Source organism: Haemorhous mexicanus, chromosome 6 (assembly GCF_027477595.1).
Source record: "Haemorhous mexicanus isolate bHaeMex1 chromosome 6, bHaeMex1.pri, whole genome shotgun sequence".
NCBI classification, from domain to species: domain Eukaryota; kingdom Metazoa; phylum Chordata; class Aves; order Passeriformes; family Fringillidae; genus Haemorhous; species Haemorhous mexicanus.
The window spans coordinates 28,372,381-28,391,474 of NC_082346.1; the positions used below are offsets into that span (position 1 = coordinate 28,372,381).

At 43.0% G+C, this 19,094-nt stretch overlaps 2 protein-coding genes across 3 annotated transcripts; both read left to right on the plus strand.

The window, feature by feature from the left end:
* Window positions 1–56: 56 nt before the first annotated feature.
* Window positions 57–7,929, plus strand: JMJD7 (jumonji domain containing 7). 2 transcript variants are annotated; one of them, XM_059849513.1, is made up of 8 exons: window positions 57–150; window positions 711–864; window positions 1,818–2,071; window positions 2,554–2,610; window positions 3,010–3,105; window positions 5,370–5,446; window positions 6,510–6,669; window positions 7,216–7,929. In XM_059849513.1, exons 1-8 carry the CDS (start codon window positions 84–86, stop codon window positions 7,302–7,304), a joined length of 954 nt encoding a protein of 317 aa, XP_059705496.1. In that variant the 5' UTR covers window positions 57–83; the 3' UTR covers window positions 7,305–7,929. The 2 variants fall into 2 exon arrangements, with proteins under 2 accessions (XP_059705496.1, XP_059705497.1); XM_059849514.1 differs by lacking the exon at window positions 57–150 and adding an exon at window positions 261–479.
* A 133-nt stretch (window positions 7,930–8,062) lies between these two features.
* Window positions 8,063–15,125, plus strand: LOC132328987 (acyl-coenzyme A thioesterase 1-like). The gene is made up of 3 exons (XM_059849512.1): window positions 8,063–9,438; window positions 10,741–10,943; window positions 11,986–15,125. The coding sequence occupies exons 1-3, from the start codon at window positions 8,985–8,987 to the stop codon at window positions 12,586–12,588; spliced, it is 1,260 nt and encodes a 419-aa protein (XP_059705495.1). The 5' UTR covers window positions 8,063–8,984; the 3' UTR covers window positions 12,589–15,125.
* Window positions 15,126–19,094: the final 3,969 nt, after the last annotated feature.

Here is a 19,094-nt window from a genome sequence, read left to right on the forward strand (position 1 = left end):
GTGCCCGCGGTTCGTTTTCCGGGGGAAGGGGCGGGCAGGGGGCGGGAGCGGGCGGGGCCGCCTGCTGCGGGGCCGGGCCGTGCATGGCGGAGGGCGCGGCGCTGCGGGCCGTGAGGGGCTGCCTGGCCGCCTTCCCGCGGGAGGCCCGCGGTGAGCGCCGGAGCGGGGCGGGGGAGGCCGCGGTGACTCCGCCCGGGGCGGGCAGTGGTGCTGGGCCGGCCCCGCCGCCGCCCCGGCCCGGCCCGGCCGGTGCTGCCGCCTCGGCGAGCGGCAGCGGCGTGGGGCCGTCAGCGGCACCCACTGTGCTGCCGCAGGTGGTGGTTCCGAGGTCAAGGTGAAGCAGAAAGGCCCCGGCAAGAAGAAAGCCAAACTCGAGAAAACGGTCCTTTAATGGTTGTTTTCCTGTGTATGAAGTAGCAAAACAAAGCATTATTCCAGCTTCCAAAAAATCATCATGTGGTATCACCTCTGTATGAGAGGTGCACTTCCTGCGGCACAGGCCCTTTGGCCCTTTATCCTCAGGCGCTGGCCTGAGGTTTCCCTCTGGCTCCGAAACTGCCGTAACACTCTCTGGACTTTAGCAGAGGGGGTTCTGGATCTGTGGGGAGCACTGCTTGGTGTCAGCGTGGTGAGGCGCGGAAGCCTGTGTGCTGGCAGGAGGTGCTTGTCCCGGGATGCTGAGTAACGCTGTTTATTGTTTGTCTGGACAGAGCTGGGCTGGCCGGAGTCCGTGCCCTATCTTGATAGGCCTCCATCCCCGCTGGAGTTCTATCGAGAGTGGGTGAGTCCAAATAAACCCTGTGTAATCCGCAACGCCATCAGCCACTGGCCGGCTCTGAAGAAATGGACCTCAGCGTACCTCAGGTATGAGCGAGCTGTGGAGCAGGACTGGTGTTCAGTTTTGGGTGACCTCACCAAAAACCCCTTGGTTAATCTTTGCTTTTATTTGTAAGTTTAGTCCAGATTCCTTCCTATTTCTGTATGAAGGTGCTTAGTCTTCCCAAGGTCAGGGTGTCTTCCTTGCACACACACTGCCCTCCCAGTTCTGATGCAGCCAGAAGGGTGGGTGTTCTGGCTGTGTGCAACCAACAGACTCAGGCTATTGAAACCCGCACAGCTGGAGTGGGGCTGTAACGCTGTAAGAACAGACTGATTTGTTTGTGACTGAGCACACCTTGTTTTCTAAAAAAAACTAAAGGATGAGCATTTTAACAATGACTGAAATTTTAACGAAAAGTCCTCTTTTAAGAGAGGATTTGTGGTTAGACCTAGTATCTGTGGGTCAGATCTAATTCTGTGGGGTTTAAAGCTAAATATCTCACGGAACTAAGGACTGATAGCCTCATGGGGTGTGTATCTACCAGTTTCTGTCCACCCCTTCTCCCTGCTCAGATGCTCAGATGCTTTTGAACATGTGAACCCTTGGATCTGGCTGAGTTGAACAGCCACAATAATACCAAGCTCTGCCATGATTGGTAAAAAGAAGTGGCCAAAGAGGACCACTGCATGGAGGAAAAGGGAGATCCCTTGTAAGCTGTCCTGTTAGGAGAGAATTCAGAGAGGAAAAAGAAACTAGAGTTGGCTTGAGCAACTCTCCTCAAACTAGAAAAAGAAACTAGAGTTGGCTTGAGCAGGGAGCAATTGGAGCAGAATGCCAGAGTTCTTACCACATAGCAGAAAATCTAATCTAGAGACACCCATCCATGGAAAGACAGGCATCTTATTTTGCTGCTCTTGAGGCCTGTTTTTAAAATAACCAGTATGTAATATAAGAGCTTATTTCAGGCCTGGGTATAAGCCTTTGATTTGTTTTGCAGGGAGGTGGTAGGTCCCAAGGTGGTGAGTGTGGCAGTGACACCAAATGGTTACGCAGATGCAGTGTTTCAGGATCGTTTTGTCATGCCAGAGGAGCGCCAAATGCCTTTCATGAACTTTTTGGACATTGTGGAGAAGAAAGTGACCTCTCCCAACGTATTCTATGTGCAGAAGCAGTGTTCAAACCTCACTGAGGAGTTCCCTGAACTTGTCTGTGATGTGCAGCCTGACATACCATGGATGAGCGAGGCACTGGGTAAACCCTCACTTTCTCTCATATTCAGTAAATATTTTGCATGGAGCTTTAAAACAATCACACACATTTAAAACAATTCACTACATGGTGAATACTTGTTCTCTTTCTTAATGCCACAGCTCAGTTTGGTTTCATCCTCTTAGGAAGCAGAAGTGTTAAAATACCTAATAGAGTAATCCAAGTTTTGGAGTTGGATTAATCTGAAAACAGTATCTCTGTTGTGTAATGGGACCCTCACAACTGAAAAGAGGTTGTGTAACACTTTACGTTGAGTGGCTTTTCTTTGATCTAGAGTCATGTTTTGGCTCAGTGTCCACAGTGTAGAAGGAGGTTGCTGTTGTTTACAGAGTGCTATTTGCAATGAAATCTGTCATAGTTATGAAGGAAGCTACAGGACAGAATTTGGCAGAAAATTATTTGAGTGTTTTTAAAAAAATGACGATTTGTTGTTATCATCATATTTCTTTTCCCTAACTATACAGGGAAGAAGCCTGATGCTGTGAATTTCTGGCTTGGGGAGTCAGCTGCTGTGACATCTTGTACGTATCCTATGGCAGTGTAAATCTTCTGGTGATTTCAGCACAAGTTTAAGCTGGCTTATTTTGAGTTAGTGGCTCAGGAGGATAGTGTGGTTTTTCTGACAGTTCTATTTTAACATGCTCTTTTTGCATTCTTTATTCTGCCCTCCTGCAGCCTCCTGCTGCTCTGTCTCTGGATGCATCTACCTGGCATTGTGTCAGGCAAAGCACTGACAATTTGCTTCATTGAATGCATTTGCTACAGCATGATATTGTGACTTTTCCACTGGCTGGAAGAGGAAGAAGCAGTCTGATAATAAAAGGGAAAGCTGATGCTTTCAGGTTACTGTAGTTTTGGCTGCAGAGAAGGAAATAGCTATGATATTCTGTCTTTCTTTTTTTTTTTTTTCTCAATCCTAGTACATAAAGATCATTATGAGAACTTGTACTGTGTAGTATCTGGAGAGAAATATTTTCTGCTGCATCCACCAAGTGACCGTCCCTTCATCCCATATGGTACATAATTTTGCTGTGCAATATGTCTGAAGGTTGAAAGGAGGACAGACTAAAACACTGAAAGATGTGAAAAAAGGAAGCAGTGGTAACATTTTGATGTTTATGCAGTGTTATGCTTTCAGGTGTGAACAGAAATCTCTTCTACTTCATGCTGCAGGTAGTTTGTAATACAAATGTTATTCTGAGGCCAGCTTTTCCCGTCCAGTAAAGTAATAAGCTCATTGGTTCACATCTTGAGTCCTGTGTCCAGTTCTGGGCCACTCAGTTCAGGTAGGACATTTAGATACTGAAGTGAGGCAAGAGAAGGGCATTAAAGCTGGTGAAGCTTCTGGAGGGTAATTCCTATGAGGAGCAGCTGAGGGAACTGGGTTTTTTTTAAGGCTGGAGGAAAGGAGACTCAGGGGGGAACTTATGACTCTCTAGAACTCCTGGAAAGGAGGTTGTACCTTAATGGGGGTCAGGCTCTTTTGCCAGGCAGCCAGTGACAGAAGGAAAGGTAATGGTCTCAAGTTGTGCCCAGGGGAGGTTTAGATTTGACGTTTGGAGGATTTTCTTCACATAAAAGGTGATTAGCTATTGAAATGGACTGCACAGGGGAGTGGTGAAGTCATGTGCCTGGAGGTGATTTAGGAAAGACTGGATGTGGCTCTCTAGTGTCATGCTTTAGTCAACAAGGTGGTGTTCAGTCATAGCTTGGACTTGATGATCTGAGGTGATCTCAGATCTCATCTTTTGATGTCTTTTCCAACCTAATTGATTCTGTGATACTCCTGGCAGTCTCTTCAGCTTTAGAATGTTTAAATTATTTAAGTATATTGTGAGTGTTGTAGCACGTCATCTTTGTTGTTTTACAGGTTTGGATTCTGCCTGTCTGCTTTTCTCTAGGAAAAAAAAGCCAGGAAGCTAAAAAATTACATGTATTTTAATGAAATATTCAAGCTACTAACTGAATCTCTGAAAACTGAAAAATTAAGAAAGAGATTCTTATGGCAGTGTTGCTTCATGCTGCCTGTTTTGTTTCTTTATGTGGCTTTCCTGTGTGCACAGCAGTAGTTACTGTTGCAGTGTCATCTAAAAGATGGACAGCTTAACTTTATACCTCATATGACTTAATTTTCCCATTCCTTGGCTTTCAAACCATCAGACTAAGTGAATGCAGAGTGCTCTATGATGGAAGTATAATTTTGGCTAGATGTGTGCTGCTGCAATATTTTATTTATACTGTTTTTATGTTGTTTACAACCTTGAAGTCATAGAATCACAGAATGGTTTGGGTTGGAAGGGACCTCGAAGATCATTGAGTCAATGCCCCTGCCATTCAATAGACCAAATTACTCATAGCTCCATCCAGCCTGACCTTGAATACTTCCAGGGACAGGGCATCCACAACTTCTCTGGGCAACCTGTTCCAGTGCCTCATGACCCTCATTGTTAAAAAATTCTTCCTTATTTATAGTCTAAATCTACCCTGTCTCAGTTTGATACCATTAACCCTTGTCCTGGCCTTGGTAAAAAGTCCTTCTCTGTCTTTCTTATAAGCCCTTTTTAGGTACTGGAAGGCCACAGTGAGGTTTCCTCAGCCCCCTGTCTTCTCCAGGCTGAACAACCCCATCTCAGCCTTTCTTGGACAGGTGGTCTTGTATGTATGTGAATGTATGAAGTATATGTGCATTGTAGGAGTCCTACTTTGTAAAACAAATTACTGTTATAGCATAGAACAGATAATGCTTACATTTCATAGTGTGTAGTAAAAAGAGAATTCCATCTTCTTGAGCATTAGGTTAATTAATGGAGAGAAACTGTCTCAGGGGAAGGCTTAGAAAACTACATGTGCTGAAGCAATGAAAGAAAAGAAACCAGTAATTGAGCCCTGTCAATTAAAATTAGAAATGAAAGACTGGCCACAAGTCACTAATAACTCTTGTGAGTGCTTCTTTGGTAACTGACCTAAGATGAAACACCAGCTATAGAATGATGTGTAAGTCAGGGGTGCATTTATGCCTTCTGAAAAGGAAAGAAAACAGTTACTGGAACAAAATAGGACTGGGATACAGATGGGCTTGGAGGAGAATCAGTATTATTCAGACTGACTGAAAAAAAAGTATATTTTGAAAACTGGATAAAATTTGAAATGGAAAAAGAGAAGGATAGTGAGTACAGTAAGTTGAAAGTGGTTTTTGTCTTAATTTTTCTTGGTGAAAGTGTGACATGCACTGCCATTAAGTTCTCTGAATTGTGTAATTTAATTCTTTCTCTGGTTCCAGAGCTCTATCAGCCAGCAACCTACCACGTATCAGAAGATGGTTCATTTGAAATTGTGGATGAGAAGACTGCGGAGAAGGTAAAAATTTTATAGAGAATGCAGTTAATACAGTAGGGAGATTTTGGGGCATTGCTGAGCCCTCAAACTCAGCATATTGATTGAAATTTAGAAATCCTTCATTACTGGAAAGAGAATGCCCAGATATTTCACTTGTGTTTTACTATTTGCAAAGGCTACCCAGCTTCCAGAAAAATCTTTTACTGCACACCTGAAACGATTAATATAATTAAGTGTTGCATTGCACCAGACTTTAATAGATCCATTGAAGAACTTTTGAATGCATTGACAATAAAGGAATTGATTTCATTATGCCTGAAATAGACCCCTCTACATTCACTTTCTTTTGGCCCTCTACTCAGGTCCACAGTAGTATCACCCAATGCAATAGAACATAACTGTCTGAATTAGTAAGTTGTGTTTTCTTAGCAGTAACAATATTTATTTGATTAAAATGTTTGGATCTGGAAGCACTTTACAAATCTCAGTAGAATCCTAATCCCTTGCCTTTTGCCTCTGCAAAGTGAGTAATGTTACTACAGAACTTGAACTGGGGCTTGTTCTCTGTTTCCAGAGTGGTGCTCATGGAATCTCATTCCAGTAATTCAAAAAGGTTGGAATGCTGAAGTTTTTAATTCTGTAGGGCAGAGAAAGAATTAATGCAGGCAAGAGGGACTTCCCAGAAAGGGGGGATGTTTCAGCTGTTGGGAGTAAAAATTACACCAAAGAGCCTAAGAAAAAGAAAGGAATTTCTAAAAAGAGTGCTGCAGATAAAGTATTCAAGTGCTGAATGTAGGAGGAACAAGCAACTTAAGGGGCTGGAGGTGTGTTGAAAGTATGCCATGAGACTGCAGTTTCATGGATAACATTTATTGCCTTTTCTCTAAATAGAAATGCATCACTGAAGGAGTCACATCTTTGCATCCTTGACCAATTGAATGTGGAAGCTGTCTAGCTGTACATGTTTTGCTAGACAAAGTACATGTTTTGTAACCTAGTGAGTTTGATTATCAGTTGTTTTTCTGGAAGCTTGCTGGAATTTTTTGCAAGGGTCAGTACCACAAACACACTCTTTTACCTTTAGGTACCCTGGATCCCTCTGGACCCCTTGAACCCTGATCTGGAACTGTATCCAGAGTATGCTCAGGCAAAGCCCTTGCAGTGTACAGTGAAAGCTGGTGAGATGTTATATCTGCCTTCTCTCTGGTTCCATCATGTTCAGCAATCACATGGCTGTATTGCAGGTAAAATAGACAGTATTTCCAGATACATTTTTGAACTGTGGTGGGTGTACAGGGAGATATCCCACAGCAAAGCACCAGTGGAAGCAAAAGTTCCTTTAAGGTTATCTGCCTCTCTGCAGGGCAGAATAACAGTCTTCACAAATCCCATGGGGTTGCCTCCTTGCAGCCTGTTTTGGTTATAATTCATAGCTTTGTTGACACTACATGGAAGATACTCTGTTTTCTTATGAGCTGAAATCTGCTCTGACCCAGTCTCTTACCTTGCTAATAAGGTTGTGTTTGTGTTACTGTTCCTCTTCACTTACCAAAAATCTTGTCATCGCTTTCTTGGTAGGATTTATCATCATCTCCCTATTTCTTTTTTTCTTCTTTGCCCAATTGAATTCCAGAATTTTGATCAGTGCTCATTTGGTACATGTGGAGGGGTGGAGGTGGTGCAAGGTATTATTATTTTGTTGTGCAAGTTTTGCAAGGTTTGAGGAAGAGATTTTTGTAAATCATTACATTCTAGCCTTAAAATGTTTTCCCCTTTTTTTTTCTCCTCAGTGAATTATTGGTATGACATGGAATATGACATTAAGTACAGCTATTATCAACTACTAGATTGTCTCACAAAAGCTGTGAAAATGCGATAGCAAAGTTGAGAGACTCGAGCCTGTGATGTCTGTTTCTGATGTGATGCAATCATTAGCATCTGTGACTGGAGTACAAATGTGACTCCCCCCAAAAAGAACTGAACATTAAATAATGGTCAACAATGCCTGCTGAACACATCATGCCTATTTTTCTTGATTTCAGAGTCCAGACCAATTGGCCAGGTTTTTTGGCTTGTAAGTAGAACTTTGATAATAGGAATTTTAGGCCTTTGCATGTTGCCTTGGTGATGGTGAGCAAAGTAAAATGTGAAGGGAGACAATCCAGGTTTTGAAAATCCCAAAATGGAAGCCCTGACTGTTTGTTCAGATCTACAGATTGTTTTCAATATAACCCAAGTGGACAAGGAAGGATCTGTTCTGTGCATCAGGCTGCATCAGTCCAGTGTATGCATTCTGCTTTAGGCAAAGTTTGTCCTGTTGTAATTCTTTAAGTTCAGTGGCTGTGATGTTTTGATGGTGAGAAACTACAATTTCTGCAATAAATAGGTCGGTTTAAAGCTTATTTCTGTACTAATTTACTTTTTTTTCCAAAGTAAACAATGGCTGAAGGAGGACATGCAAAAGTCAATGTTGGATATTTTCCAATAAAAAGCTACATGTTTTTCGTGCTGTTTTTTATTTCTTTTCACTGTTGTATTTAAACATAACTGCATTCTCTTGCATCTTGAAGGATGATTTTAGAGTTGCTCTGCCAGATCTGCAGTCAATCTGTATATAATCTGTGGTCTCATGGCATGAGGTGTGATTCTGCAGCTTGTAAGCTCACTGATTGTTTAATTCCTTTGCCATTATAGAGCATGGTCAGGCAAGTTGTTTGAACCAGGAGCCTGGTTCAAACAGCCATAATTACCATTTATATTTCCACAGAATAGGATGGGACTACTCACGTGTCTGAGACCCACAGGGTAGGACAAGAAGGCTTTTAAATACACAGACATTGCAAAAATGTAGTATTGTTGTTTATGAAAACCAAAAGCTGGTGTTTATTGTCGAATCTTCAAACAATTCCTTAGAAACATTATCAATATGTGGGAAGTTAATTATTGGGAAGGAAAAAAATAGTAATTGTTTGACTTTGTTTCTTTTGCTTTTTAAAAAAAATATAGTTATAGCATAAAGTTTATTTTTAACTTGTGGTGCTTGTCCAAAAATTTCAGAAAGCTCAAGAGGGATCAAGAGCAGGCTTTGTTTCGTGGTGAGATTAAGATGTCATGCTACTTAGGCTTTGCAGCTTGTCCGTGTTTACTGTGCCCTGGCAAAGGCTCCCAAGCCTTCCAAATCTGGGATTTCCTGCAGCTGGGGGAGCTGCAATTTGGATATCTTTTTTTTGCTGCTTTGGGGTTTTTAATTTAGTCGCTCTCTGTAATCAAAAATAAAAGCACTCGCCAAGAACGAGTGACAGCTTGTGCCCGTGCAAGTGGCCGGTGTCACCGTGCCACCCGAGCGGAGAGTCTGGCGGGAGGCGTGCTCTGAACTACGGCTCCCAGCAGCCCGTGCCGGCCGACTGAAGGAAGTGCTCACGATGGTTCCTCCTGGACTTTGAGCCGAGCTTTTAATCCCGAGAAGGGACAGGTTGCTGAGGCTCGTGTGTCACGCAGTTCCAGGCGGTCCGTGTCTCGCCCCAGGAAGGGCCGCAGCTCTCCGTCCAGCCGAGCCGGGATGGCGGCGCGGGTGTCCGTCCTGCCTTCCCCCCGGTGCCTGTTCGATGAGCCCGTGCAGATCCGTGTGGCCGGTCTGCAGCCGCAGCAGGCGGTCACCCTCCGAGCCAGCCTGGTGGACGAGAGCGGGGAGCTTTTCCAATCCCACGCTCTCTACAGAGCTGGGAGCAGCGGGGAGCTGGACCTCAGCCGCTCCCCAGCGCTGGGGGGCAGCTATTTGGGAGTGGAGCCGATGGGGCTGCTCTGGGCTCTGCAATCCAAAACGCCCTATAAGCGGCTGGCAAAGAGGAACGTCCTGACCCCTTTCTGTGTGGACTTGGAAGTGTATGAGGGCCATGGGGACACGAGCCGCTTGCTGGGAAAATGCACCAATGAACGATGGTTTTTAGGAGAGGGGGTGAAGAGGATTTCGGTCAGAGAAGGTCGTCTCAGAGCAACCCTCTTCCTCCCTCCTGGTGAGTTTTAATTCCGTTCTGGTTTTCCAGGTATGTCTGACACCATGTATTATTCCCCGTGGTCCTTGAATGCACTCAGCAAGCCAGAGCAAAGCCTCAGCTAACGCTTCCCTCAGCCTGTGCCTGGCATCATCACAGCAGAGCAAAGAGAAACAGATGTTGCCCAGGAGGGGCAGGGGTATGGTGGTGCAGAGAGGGCAGCAGTGGTAACACAAGATGTCTCCTGCTTGTTCTAGTTGAGTGTCTTGACCTCTCTTGTAGTGAGAGCTTTGTCAAACAGTGTGTTTATTTCTTAGCTTTTCTGTTTAGCTGACAGGACAAAGAGGCCCCCGGTCCTTGGCAGAGCTGTGATGCGTGACAGCTCCGGCCGTGGGGTGAAGAATGGACTCAGGCTGCAGCCAGCCTAGGCTGAGGAACCATGCCCTCAGCAGCTCCTAGAGATCTTCCTGCAAGTCTAGACCTGTCTCTCTGTGCCTCTCTTTAGCTAAGGAAAAGCCAAAGAAAGAAGTCTCTTCTTTCTGGACAGCTGGACTGCATGGGATACTTAGGGAGATGGGAGACAAATGGGAAAAGCAAGGTCTTTAATTAAACAGGTGCCATATTTTACAACTCTGTACACAGACAACGCTGAGAATGGATCCTGTGCAAAGCTGCTTTAAGCCTGAAGTGTTTCTGTTCTTTGAATGGCACTTAAATATGGCTGTCTTGCTCTGTAATTGACAAACAGTCCCTTGCAGCTGCAGGAACACCACATCTTGTAAGGGAAATCTGGTTGTGAGAATGGGCAGACCAGTGTCAGTAAAAGGAAGGTCCTATTGCTGCAGGAGAACTGGGGAGCTCAGGGGTAGTTACTCAGATCTTACTGAAGCCTGAATTGGTACAGGTCAGTTCTGGCATTTGTGAGTATTTCATAACCCCAGTATTTCATAACCCAAGTATTCCCTTCATGGCATGCCTGCTAGCACAGTGCCTAAGCAAGAGCCACTCCTGCAGTAATACTGTTTCTTCATTGATCCTCAAAGGCCTGAGGACTTGTAGGCCAACGCCATCTGAAATTCAGGATGAGAGAAGGATGTCCAACATGTGAACTTCCTACAATGAGTTCCTAAGAGAGAAAAGAAATGTGCAAATTCATGTCCTTACAGTCATTTTGTGTGTTCCTGAGAATGATACCCACCGTGGAAAGATTCAGAGGGTGATTTTCTTGTGATATCTACTGTCCTGATGTGTGCTGAGGCACCACAAAAGGACACCCAGAGGAACTTTTCTTTTGGTTATGTATACGCCCTTCTGTCATTGCAGGACCTGGCCCATTCCCTGGACTTATTGATTTGTATGGATCTGGAGGAGGTCTTATTGAATACAGGGCAAGTCTCCTGGCTAGCAGAGGCTTTGTGACTCTGGCTCTTGCTTATGTGTCCTTTGAAGATATCCCTGCTTTGCCAAAGATCCTTGAACTGAGCTATTTTGAGGAGGCTGTGAACTTTTTGCGTAAGCAGCAGCAGGTAAGAGACAAATTAAGGTGCTCTTCCTGAAACTATTTTCCAGTTTGATAATTGGTTCCTAGACTAAAAGTATTAAAGTGCTTAAGCAGGAAACAGTAATTTTGTACTAGTTTTGCATATTTCAAGATTTTAGAAGGGAAAAAAATCCACTGGCTTTTTTACTGCTTCTGAGATATTACAGGCTTTTGATTCTGATTAAGTTTTGCAGGACAGTAATAAAACACTCTTAACAGCAGAATCCTTTACAGTTGTAGCACTGGAGGTGTGACATATCTTAAGAAGCTGAGGCTGTATTTCAACAAGTGTGTGGGACAAGAAAGACACTTTATGGCAATGTATCATCATACTTAACCCAAAAGTGACCAAGAGAAATCAAGTAACATATAAATTTTTAATGCAATGCTACCTAATATGTATTTGTTTTGCAAAGTTTTTTACTTTCTATCACATGGACACCAGGATTGCAGGCAGGGTGAGAGCAGAATTCAGCTTTGCTTCTTTGTCTTGTTCCTCAGAGAGCTCTGAAACATCTAGAATTTAGTGTGAAGGGCCTTCACTAGAAATAAGTTGATTTAAACAGCTATTGGGCTCACTTAGCCTCAGGTGTGATGAACATTATGTCTTCCAAGACAAAACAGAAGATAACAGGTCAGCTGTAAGAGAGGAGACACTGCAATGAAGAAATTCAATGCAAGTAAACCCAGGAAAAAGTAGCTTGGAGAGAGGAGCAGTAAAAGACACAGTACTGAGAGCAGGCTGAGCTGGGATGTGGAGGGAGCAAGGAGGCTTTGTCTATACAGGTCACCAGGAGGCAAATGTGTTACAGGAGGAGAAATGTTGAGGAGCTGTAGAATTCGTAGCCACTCTTTTGGAGGCTCAGCGGAGGCATAGATGAAGGAGTAATATAACCTGAACAGAGAGAGGGAAGGGGCAAAATATGAGTGGTCATGGTTGGATGAGTGAGAAAGCAGAACTGTAGAGGTTATGTCAGCTCAGGAAATAAAGAGTAGTTAATATTACTCTCTTCATAATTCTGTTTCAGGTGAAAGATACTGGCATTGGTGTTTTGGGCTTGTCTAAAGGAGGTGAACTAGCCCTTTCCATGGCCACATTTCTACCTGGCATCAAGGCAGCTGTCAGCATATCTGGAAGTAGTTTTAATTCCTTTGTTCCTCTGAAGGGGAATGGCTTCACTATTCCTGTCCACCCATATGACTTAGGGAGGATGAAGATCAGTGATGAGTCTGGAATAGTAGATTTTTCAGATGTCTTAGATGATCACATGGACCCAGCAACTTGGGATTGTCGCATTCCTGTGGAGAAGTCCTCAGCCAAGTTCCTCTTGCTGTCTGGACGGGATGACATGAACTGGAAAAGTGACCTCTATTGCCGAGATGCTGTTCAGCGCCTTCAGCAGCATGGCCGGGAAGTGGAGTTTTACTCCTATGCTGGAGCAGGGCACCTCTTGGAGCCACCATACTTGCCTCTGTGCAAAGTTTCAATCCACAGAGTGCTTGGGAAGATGATGCATTGGGGAGGGCATTGGAGAGAGCATGCTAAAGCCCAAGAAGATGCATGGTGCAGGATACAGGCCTTTTTCTGGCAACATTTGATGGACTCAGACATCCCTAAGAGCAAACTGTAGTAGAAGCTGTCATAGATGCTGGCCAGAGATGGTATTTCAGCACTCACTGGATCTTGGAAACTCACCAGAAGTTTCCTGGACTGCCTTCCTCTAAACCCCACTGTTGCATAGTTGTTTATTTTCATTCCTCAAATAATTTCCCATTTTTTAGTTGAATTTCAGTTGACTTCTGACCCCAGCTTCACAGTAGATTGGTACCATCTGTGCTGTAGTCTAAAAACAACCCAGCATCCCATCATCTAAATCACATTTGTGCTGAGCTATCTTTGCCCTCAATCTGCCACCATCTCCTTTCATAAGAGGAAATACTCTCACAGGAGGTTATCCATTGAATGATTGAGTCTTGCACCTTTAAGTAACCTAGATATAAACAGCAGTTTTGTTGGATAACACTGTAGTGCACTCCTCTTTCCTCCTGGTATATTGCTTTCTCCCATTTCGTAGTAAAAAGGTTGCAGTAGTTCTGATCTCAGCTAAGGGAAGAGGCACTTTCCTGGCTTAATCTGAAGTGCAGTGATAAGTTTTTTTTCTTTTTTCTGGTACCTCAAAACCCAGAAGTGACTCTTACCCAGGTTACCCTGGTTGTATCTCCTGCTGAGTCCATGTAAGTTCCATATTAGGGTAAAGTTTTCGCTGCACTACTCAGCCAGTGCAATGTGCAGTGTATCTCTATGTGCACAGTTTGCTTGAGATTATCTGAATGAAGCCTTCGACCATCGGTGCACCTGCCAATACATTAAGGAACAATACTGGTGTGGCCACTAGCTGTTAGTTCACTCAATTGAAGAGGTCATGAGCAGAAGTCCACCCCTCCTGTTGGGAAGACAAGTGATGGAGTCTGCAGTTTTGCACAGCATTCAACATGGGGGTGATACAGATGTGCCAAGTACTTGCTCTCGTATGGTGAAAGTTGTCTCCATTTTGGTGGGAACAGTAAAGCCACTGCTGCTGAGTTCCCAGGAGCCCAGTGAGGTGGGCTGCCTCAGTGGTCCTGCCACTGTAGCAGACATCTGTGGGCTTAGTGATAGCTAAGAAAGGCCACTCTTCAAGAGAGGACTGACCTCACCTTCTCGGGAGAATGGGCATTTTCTTACCCTTTACCAGTGTCCAAACCTGCCAAGGAGGGCGGCTGTAATCTACCTTGTGCTTTTGTGGGATAGTGGCAAACAGCAGCTACACACCAAATAGCATCAGTGGAGCAGATTCTCCCTCCTGGAGCAGTCAAGACTCACACCCTGACAGCAGAAGCAAGCAGGAGCTGGAAGTCTGCATTGCACTGAGGTAGAAAAATCTTGCCTCTGACAGTGTAGTGTGGTATTCACATGCCTTCTGAACAGAGAGAAATTGTGAGACAAGCAGAGAAGGAAAGCACAATTCTTATCTCGCTTGCTGTGCCTGTGTTGTCCTAAAGTAGAATGCAATATGGAGATTGTTGACCCAAAGTGAGGATGTTTTGTTCCCTTGGCCTATCAGGGCCAAGAAGTGTGTATGTGTGGGACTGTCACAGGACAGTCTCGAGAGAATCAGAGATGAGTGCAGTTCTGTGCAGGTGTGAGCAAGAGCGAGTGCTTGGCAGATTCAGTTTAGATGAAATGTACATAGTGCAGTATAATAAAGTAATTTATTGGCCTTCTGATGATGGAGTCAGATGCATCATTCTCTCTCCCCTTCGTCGGAGTCGCCGTTGATTTACAATAGTGTAGTCCCTGGTTTCCAGTTCCTGCTGAGAGAAAAGCCCTGTAGGAGCCTGGATCCTGCTGAGGGAGGAGCCATGCCCTTAGTTTTCTTGCTTCAGGGAAGCAGTGGTTCCTCAAAATGAGCACATTGGGCCTCAGAGGGGTGGGGCCTCTCTCATACAATTTATTCAGCAGAGACTGTCCCTTCAGGTACTTCTGGTTTTCCTGAACCCTCTGTTCCTCAGACTGGTAGATGGGTACCATGTAGCTGAAGGTGTGAGTAGTTAGGAGTGGGGACATCTCGCTCCTGCTCACCCATACTGGTCATCCATCAAGTTTTATGCTGTTGCCTCTTAACTTGATTTCTGTTTGTCCCTTGTGTGCCTGTGTCCTGCATGGACTATGGTTGTTCCAGAGGTTTAGTGAGTGGGTAGGACCTGGCAGCAGGGTAACATATAACAAGGAAAGTCAAACACATTTAAGCAGTTCCATCTGAGTAAGGGACATTTTCTTTTCTCTAATTTTTCTGTTTTATTGAAGCAGTCAGAAAACCCTGGGCTGCTGATCCACATTTTCCTGAGACTCAGGGCCTTAGGCTACAAGTTTCTCTGTGGTATGAGTAATTCTGTTCTTTTATTTTTACTGAACACGGTGGGGTTTATACAAAACAGTGTGTTGGTTTCCAGCCTGTGGGACAACTCACATCTATTTTAATCCCTTCTGTGAGGAAACCAAGCTTTTCCAGCCTTCAATGGGCAGTTTACCGATCTATACTTTGAATTATGAAATTGTGACTTTCTGAGAAAATACATTATCTATAGGAAACTACCATTACAAATAAAAATACTTTCCATCAGTAAATCAACAGTGTGGTCAGTGATGCTTTCATCCAGTCATGTTGTCACATTTGGCAGTCAGGGTCATGGAAAAGAGTGCTCAAAATAGAGGATGAAGGGAGCTGACTGGCGACTCCATTGATGACAACAGCACAAAGGACCTCTTTCTTTTGTTGCTCTGGAATGACAGCTTTGCTACCCACTTAAAATAAAGGTGCCCTTTATTATGGCATCTGACAAGAAAGACTGAAAAAGCTGATGTAGCTGAGCAGCTCTGTGCCATGTACAAAAAGTATTCAGGCAACTCAGTTGCACTGGGAATACTTTTAAAATTAAATTTGAAGCTTATCTCCAGAAAACAGAAACTGGAAACTGATGTCAGACTAACACAAAATAACTGGAAATGGTTTAATTTCATTAAAACACTTCTGTTCTTAAGCATGTTCTTCAGCATTTTGCTAAACTTAGACTACTTAATGTTTCTTCTGCTGAAGAGATGATTTAGACCAGTAGGGCTAAGATCACAGTTTTTTTTCAAGACTATATTCTACTAATTGCAGGCTGTTGAGTCAGAGTGTTTTATATAGTCTCTCCAGGCCTGCTGAATACAGACAACATTATTCAAGAACAATGTGAAAGTTATTATTTAATTAAAGATAATAGACCTTTAGCTGCAAGAGATCCTCTGCCAAGCATAGCTGATAAATCTAGTAGAAATTGGATGGGAAGTCTGTTCTTGTAATCTGCTAAATTGAAAAGTGCTTCAGATAAAATGGAGTATCAAAGGACTAGCTGAACTGAAAGAACTTGTCTTTATTCTTAGTCACCCACTGTTTAGCTCTGCACTACATTTCTATTTTGGGAATAAGAAAAGCTTGTGACAAGCCTCTTAAGAGCTGAGAGCATCCCCACATGTAAGCTGCTATGAACAAATTTACTATAAGGGAACAGTATGTCTTGCAATGTTTTTTTAGGGCAGAATGATTTCCCTACTACCATGGAATCAGGCAACAATGGAGAGTGCTGATTTGCCCAATACAATCTTAAAATTTTCCATCTTTGCATTGAAAACTGACCCTGAAGCATTTTGATACACATACAGTATAACTTGAAGAAGACTGCAGAATGAAAGTAGTCAAAAGGCCTTTACTAGCAAGAAGTGGACCGCAGGTGCAGAGGAGGTGAAACATCTTTGAGAAAGTGGCTGTCTCTGCAGAAGTAGAGGTTATTTGAGGCTTCACTGGAATTTTAATAAGGATTATGCTGAGCAAAGGAATTTCAATGAAAATGTGCTTCTCTAAGCCTTGAGCTTCTTCAGGTGAGGCAGTGTCTCTGGGTGGCTTCTGCAAGTGAGGTTGTTTCATGGCCACAGGAGAGGAATGAAGTGAAAGATGAGAAAATATGTTGTGTGGTGTAATTTAGGAGTCACTTTTCTCCATTTCTGATTTCTGTTCCCTGTGTGTGTTTGAAAGTCTAAAGTTTTATTTATTTTTTTTTTTATTCAAAGTTTAGTCAGTTCTTTAACACATTACAAGATCATTTGTTATCAAGCTGAGGGATAATACCAGTGTTTAATGGCAAAATACAAATAGTAAAATTTTTTTCTATATTAGTATTTTTGCTAAAAAATTTATAATTCTACCATTTCATAAAAATCCCCACTATTCTGCACTTTTTAGTGCTATGCACATATTATTCAGAAATGGAATCTGATCCAAATGTAGTAAAGAGAAAGTGATGCTTTGTTTAAGTTTGGGGAGAAGAAAGATTAATATTTCCAATGAACTAGTGCTCCTTGCCGCATTTACTGTAAAATATCCCTGCTGTTTTTCATTGTTGAGGACAAAAATTAGAAATGCTGAGTCTTAAAAAATTGTCTGTGCAAAATTTGCATTAAACCTAAAAATGTCTGTACCCTGACTCTGGATAGCACTTAGAGAAAAATAAGTAAATTAGTTACATTCTATTTATTTAGGATTGTATCTTTTCAATTACCTAAGCTGCTGAACTTTCAACATTTTGTGTGTAGACTGGGAATTTGTGTTTACATTAAAATCACTTCAGTAAAAGGTGTGGTTTTACGTTTTTTAAATTCTTTTAAGAGTACTTAAAAACTCTTGCTGCACAGAGGGAGAGTCATGCCTTTTTCTGGTTAGTGATCTAAGAGGTAATCCTATGCAAAACAAAACAGAACAAAAAGAAGATTGAAATGTTCTGCTGGATCAAAGAAGGAAAGAGAAGGAACATGGATGGGGTTATCAGGAGAAGCAGGGGTGAGCCATACCATGGCAAGATAAGTAAGAAACTAGTGCAGTTTTTAGTTATGTCTGTAGCAACTAGTCCAGCTGATTGTAAATTGTGAATCCATTTCTGTATCCAGGGAAATGAGTCCTTGGTGGCTTATTGTGTGTTGCCCCTGTCTGCTGTGGATCTGGTCCTGAAGGAGTGAGGTATTTGGCAATAGAGAGAAAATTGTGAAATATGGGTGTCACATAAGAGATGAGCTGGATAGATGGTTCAAAGGAGATGTTCTGGATAGGGACAGAGCATGTGCATATCTCTGCTTTCATCTAGAAGAGGAAGTTCAAATGCCCTGCTATCATTTTAATATGCTATGAATTCAGCAAGGTAGTTTTGAATCAATAATCCTGTGCCATCTACGTGTGTCTGTCCCTGGACAGTGTCACTCTGACATCCTCGAACATCGAGCACTAACTCAAAATGGATTATTTTTGGCTGCACAGTGCTCTGATTCCAGCCATTCTCCCATCTCTGGGTTATTTCAGATCAGAGATATGTCATCTCAACACAGGAAAACTACTTTGATACCTAATGACATCCCTACTGTTGCAGTGGAAGAAAAGGAGGTCAGGGGTCTGTACTTTTGGGTGGAAATATCATTGAATCGCTAACCAGCTCAGCACTTACTGCTTCCATGGCAGTCTCTATACCACTCCCTGTAAAGCTGAGACCTCCTAGGCTCCATTTAGATCAGCACTGTGCTGGGGCAATTCTGCTCTTTCAAGCCTTCTAGGGAATCTTGTTCTTTCTATGGCTGTCTTCCCTCACCTGAGGATATATTGTTTGCTTTCTTTTTTTCCTCTCTCTTTAACAGCTTCGCTTCTGTCTCACTGACCATGAACCAGGTCATTCCAATTCCAGGGCACCCAAAATCAAAATTGTAACCCAGCTAGACAAATCAAAAAGTAACCAAAATAGAGGTATAAATTGTACATAAATTATGCATACAAAGAAAAGAAAGATGGTGTGCATTCAAGGAGTATAAATTATTAAATTTCTCCCCCTCATCAAGGGAAATAAGTGGGAGTGTGGAAATGTCTGTTATAGAAGGAAGGAATATAGAAGTGTCTGTTGGGAAGGAAGTAAGGAATGGGGAGTGAAAAGCAAAGGAAAACCAAAAGATTATGGGTCACTTCCAAGTAGAGATATTATATGATTTAAAAATTCCATTTTGTAATAACTTGGGGTTTTTTCCTTTTTTCTTTCTTTCTTTTTTTTTTTTTTTTGGTTTTGTTTTGTTTGTTTGTTTGTTTGTTTGTTTTTTTCCTGTAGAATGTAGATTCTCCAGCAGAAACCTCCTACTGGCAGAAGACAGGCATACACAAGTGAAAGCACCATGGCTCAGGTCCACAAACCAGATGGTTTCACTGTGCAGTGCCAGAGGTGAGCGTACGGTGAACCCTGCCTGCTCCAGGATTCCAGGGCTCTGCACAGTGCCTATTACTCAGCCACAGGGTGAATCCTAACACAGGACACAGGATCTACTTACAAACAAGTCACTGAAACCCGTGTTTTGTTTGCTTTCTGAGCTAAGAGGTTTTGCAATCAGTCATTATTTGTACACTTATTGTCTTGGGACATTGAGAACGAATACTTTTATGGAGAGGTAATAAATGCTTTCCATTACTGAAGCTCTAGTGACAAGTTATAGAAATTTTCTCAAGCTCCCTCACTTTGAGGTCAATGTAGAAAC

What these genes read in the sequence shown, in the direction of transcription:
- JMJD7 (XM_059849513.1), top strand. Translation starts at nt 84, where the DNA reads ATGGCGGAGGGCGCGGCGCTGCGGGCCGTGAGGGGCTGCCTGGCCGCC. An exon ending in TGGACCTCAGCGTACCTCAG is followed by an intron (nt 865 to 1,817) that starts GTATGAGCGAGC and finishes TTTGTTTTGCAG; the next exon opens with GGAGGTGGTAGGTCCCAAGG. An exon ending in GTCAGCTGCTGTGACATCTT is followed by an intron (nt 2,611 to 3,009) that starts GTACGTATCCTA and finishes TCTCAATCCTAG; the next exon opens with TACATAAAGATCATTATGAG.
- LOC132328987 (XM_059849512.1), top strand. Translation starts at nt 8,985, where the DNA reads ATGGCGGCGCGGGTGTCCGTCCTGCCTTCCCCCCGGTGCCTGTTCGAT. An exon ending in AACCCTCTTCCTCCCTCCTG is followed by an intron (nt 9,439 to 10,740) that starts GTGAGTTTTAAT and finishes CTGTCATTGCAG; the next exon opens with GACCTGGCCCATTCCCTGGA. An exon ending in TTTTGCGTAAGCAGCAGCAG is followed by an intron (nt 10,944 to 11,985) that starts GTAAGAGACAAA and finishes ATTCTGTTTCAG; the next exon opens with GTGAAAGATACTGGCATTGG.